General features: G+C 44.0%; 1 protein-coding gene across 1 annotated transcript; it reads right to left on the minus strand.

The window, feature by feature from the left end:
• Positions 1-1049: 1049 nt before the first annotated feature.
• On the minus strand, positions 1050-3455 carry LOC144711182 (alpha carbonic anhydrase 1, chloroplastic-like). Its single transcript, XM_078585103.1, has 6 exons — positions 2791-3455; positions 2393-2601; positions 2212-2318; positions 1953-2055; positions 1687-1869; positions 1050-1457 (listed from the first exon to the last, which is right to left on the minus strand). The coding sequence occupies exons 1-6, from the start codon at positions 3008-3010 to the stop codon at positions 1329-1331; spliced, it is 951 nt and encodes a 316-aa protein (XP_078441229.1). The 5' UTR covers positions 3011-3455; the 3' UTR covers positions 1050-1328.
• Positions 3456-4386: the final 931 nt, after the last annotated feature.

The following is a 4386-nucleotide window of genomic DNA, read 5'->3' on the forward strand; positions in this document are numbered from 1 at the left end:
TCTTAATCTGTTCATGAATATCTGTTGATAGGTGTCTGCGATTGCAGGCATTATGGTTCTCTTTTTAAACCGTCAACGTTTTCATCTTTTTTTTTTTAGTAGAGCAGCTTTTTTTGTTTTCTCTCCAGGTCGTGTTACTTTCGTCATTCCGAATGGGTGGACTAAGCCTAGGGAATCTTCATTCTGGATGGTTCTTTCACTGACTGGGTCCAATTAACATTTAGAATAGTTAGCTTATTATATATATTATTGTTTACGCGGATTGTTAATTCTGCTTTATTATGAGGATAATAAATGGCGCAACTAATTTCCCAGCACTTAAATCAATCTCTATAACTTTCTATTTCGCTCTTTTTCTGTCTTTTTCTCTATCTCTCTTAGCCTATAGTTTTCTCTCTCTCCCTTAATTTTTTTTCTTCATTGTAAATATATACAGAGAGAGGGAAAAAGGGAGAGAGACAATGAATGAGAGAGAGAGATGGGGAGAGAGGCAACGAACGAGATAGAAAGGGAGAGAGAGAGAGGGAAAGAAAGACAATGAGAGAGAGAGAGACGAAAGGGAAAGAGAGACAATGAGAGAGATAGGGAGAGAAAGACAATGAGAGAGAGTGGGAAACGAAGAGAAAGAAAATGACAGAGGATGACAGGGAGAGGGAGAGAAAGACAATGGGAGGGAGAGGGAGAGGGCAAGAGAGACAATGAGAGAAAGAGAGGGAGAGGGAAAGAGAGACAACGAGAGACAGAGGGCGAGAGAGAGAGGGAGACAGATACCGAAAGAGAGAGGGAGATGGAGAGAAAGAGAGAGAGAGAGAGAGAGAGAGAGAGAGAGAGAGAGAGAGAGAGAGAGAGAGAGAGAGAGAGAGAGAGAGAGAGAGAGAGAGAGAGAGAGAGAGAGAGAGAGAGAGAGAGAGAGAGAGAGAGAGAGAGAGAGAGAGAGAGAGAGAGAGAGAGAGAGAGAGAGAGAGAGAGAGAGGAGATAGAGGGAGGAGAGGGAGAGGCAGGGAGGAGACAGAGAGGAAGGAGAAAGAAAGAGTGTGAGAGAGAGGGAGAGTGAGCAGTGCGGGATATATTTATATCATTCCCAATAGGTGCGGTAGTAAAGCATGAATAAGCCACGCACGCTCCGATTAAATTATACGATGTGTTTACATATGTATATTTAGTAGTCAAAACGGAGTACGATTGTTGACATGGATTATTACATTTGTGGATGACTTAAGGGAGGCTCATAATCGTTGAAGATGATTTCCATCACAATATTTTGGTAATGATACAAAGGCGTATGAACCCGACACGTATTAACGTTTTTTTGGCTTCTGGCCGGGTGCTTAGACATCTTGGTGGCACAGGAGCACTCGACGACCGTGGAGAGGCTGAGTTGGCCTCGCGTTATGGCGACAATCATCCTCTAAAAGAGAGTTTAGAGAGCTCGCTTGCTCTTCGCTTATTTGGCTCACCTGACACGAAACAAAGGTGAGGAGCCAGCGTCAAAAATATAAACCTAAGCAGGAAAAAGACATAATACTACAAAAGGAGAGGCATGCTGGCTGAAATGAGGAAATGATATAAACACTGAACGATGAGAGGGGGAATAAATTATATTGGGGAGAAATAACTCAAAGAAAGAAATACCAATGGGCAGTCAAATACTTCTGTATTCCGGAAGGGGGGAAGACTGTTTCTCACCTTGCCCAGAATGTTCCAGGTCACGCCTTCGGTACAAGGCGGCGTTGTTAGGGAGCCAACATAGCGATAGTACTTGTTTGTGTGATGTGTGAAGGCTCTTGCACTGATAAGCCCGGCCGTCACGTTCGCGTGGTGATTCCCGTTCTTGACGGCGTTCGACAGAGACGTCATTTTCTCCTCCAACTGCATCGAGCCAAGACGAAGATGTTAGACAAAAGAATGTCGGGTTACTAACATTACGAAAGGGGGATAAGGAGCATGCATACCTGTGAGAGGAAGGGATCAGGGTGGCCGTACTTGTACAAAATACCCACCACGCTGATGGCACCGTCGTCACTTACATGCACCAGGTGCAACTCCACGGGGTAACTGGAGAGCAAATCAAACGAATTAGGAGGCCACCATGACGTTCAGTAAGCACGACGAAGAATAAGAAAATGGAGGCAATGATGACGAACACGATGAAGAAAAAAAATAAAGAGGATGCCGAAGAAGAAGATGGAACGAGAGGGATTAGGGGCTTACCGGACACCATCGATGGTATGCTCGGAAGGTGAATGCCAGTGAAGCTGCTGAAGTTTGTAATTCTTCCCGTCGATGACGATGACCCCGACTTCTTCTCCGTATTTGAGCTGCGGTTGATGTATTTCTCTCTCAGAACTAAAGCCAATAGAGACGGGAAAGGTTTATCATTGTCGTTTCTCACCATGACGTTGAAGCCATTGTCGATAAGAGTCGCGCTGCCAGGGTTGTACAAACTGCCCAGAGGCTTCAAATCTGGGTCGGCCACGGCGGCATCGCGGGAGATGTCGATGGGTGACTGGCGAGTCCCTTTGGCGCAGAGGGCGTATTGGGGGCTAAGATCAGCCCACTTTTCGGGGTTTATGGTTCCGTCATACGCAAATCTTGCACGCCCTGTAGAAACTCATTTAATGTTGGATGAGATAACGTCGTGGTATTTTAAAGAGAAACACCCAGAGAGATAGAGATAGTATATAGTCAGTAATGTGAGGACAGAGATGGATGAAGATATAGAGAAAACAGTAAAGGAAATAGACAGGAGAGAGAGAGAGAGAGAGAGAGAGAGAGAGTATTTCTTTATACCCTCCTGCGCCATCAGTTGTCCGACAAATAAGCATAGTGCTAGCAGTACGCCCGTATAAGTTATAATGGCCATTGGGTACGAAATTTGGCTATTTATTCGGAAACTCTGGAGGTTTATCAGAGGAGAAGGAGAAAAGTTGGGATCGACTTTGCAGCTCCGACGTAAGCTTATATAGTGATCTAAGAGAACGGAATAGACTCGCCCAGTGGTGGATCGCATTTGGACAACTAAATGACAGCCTCAACTTTCGTCAACGCATATCCAGTCGTACCATCTTACTTGTCTATCTCTCCCTATTCCCACTTGAACAGTAGAGGACGATTCTGATGCACGAAGTGGTACAATGCATCGGGTACGAAAGAAGTAAATGAAGATGAGATAGCAATAGCGTTTAAATCTTTTGTGGTGCAGATTTTGCAAGAATCCCGGCCTCAAACGTAGGCAACACGTTGAAAATCTGTCTTGTCATGGCTGCAGGAGTTTATGTTAATCTCGTTGGGTCAGTACACTTTTATATTTAATCCCACTGGGGCTTCGAGATCCGTCCGTAGTCACGTCCCTTTTACTACACGTTCGTAAGGCTTCGAGATCATTTTAATATTCGGAGACAGTTGGCGATCTCTTCTCTGAGCTGTTATTAAATGAAAGATATGTTCGCGTGCCATCCTCGTCAAATTACGAACAGCCAAAGTATATAAGGGACAGGGTAAAAGGAAGTAACTATAGTAAAATGCAAATTTCAATTCATGAATATTCGAAAATAAAAGACCGTCAGGTTATTCGGTGTCTGCAGACATTACCTTCTGTCAATATTTTGTTGCCGTTGTTTCTTATTTTCGTTTTTGTTTTCCTTTGCTCGTTCTTTATTTCTCTCCAACTTTAAATGGCTCCCATCACTATGTTCATCGGGCTCGCACAAAGTGTAGTGGAATGAATCTGCAACGGATCCTCCTCGAATATAACCTGCAACGGAATGGATTAAGTATAAAATAACAAATAGAGCAGCCGGTAGCGGCTCGGAAACATCTGTATCGAGGGCAAAACAACCAATCAAATCACATCTGGGCAACCGCGGTTTGATTTAAACGAAGTCATACAGGGAGATGTACTGGTAAAGCTCGGATAAGATTGAAAATAATTTAATACTTGAATTTCTTTGTTCTTAAACCTGAGTTAGGGTTTTCCTGTGGCGCAGCCAAGGTCATCGTATTTTTAAGCCCAGGGCTCCGATATGGTATTTTTAAGCAGTTACATGACTAACAGCGTTTAACTGGTGGTAATAACTTGGAGATTTCCAATATCGTGACTTCGTCGTTCGACGTTTACCTTTCGGCATAAACTGAAAATAGCGGAGGAAGTTACACGACCGGTGGAGAAGAAAAAGGACGCCTTGACAGCCAAGATTCTAAATGGAATCTCGGCCTCTACTTTGGTTCACTCTTAGACGTCAGTGTCGCCCTCTGGCTTACACATGTGGTGGTGGAAAATAGATTTTATGTAATAGAAAGATCCTGGGCCAGAATCGGATTGGACGGCTCGTATGGCTCGAAACTTGTCTACAGATGTCCCTATGCGGGAATTACAAGGTGGATTAA

Source organism: Wolffia australiana, chromosome 13 (genome assembly GCF_029677425.1).
Source record: "Wolffia australiana isolate 7733 chromosome 13, ASM2967742v1".
NCBI lineage: Eukaryota > Viridiplantae > Streptophyta > Magnoliopsida > Alismatales > Araceae > Wolffia > Wolffia australiana.

Bases quoted from the DNA above. Each gene is read 5' to 3' on its own strand.
- LOC144711182 (XM_078585103.1), bottom strand. From the start codon at position 3,010: ATGCGATCCACCACTGGGCGAGTCTATTCCGTTCTCTTAGATCACTAT. The intron at 2,602-2,790 runs GTATAAAGAAAT...GAGTTTCTACAG, and splicing joins ACAACTGATGGCGCAGGAGG to GGCGTGCAAGATTTGCGTAT. The intron at 2,319-2,392 runs GTGAGAAACGAC...CATCAACCGCAG, and splicing joins ACAATGGCTTCAACGTCATG to CTCAAATACGGAGAAGAAGT.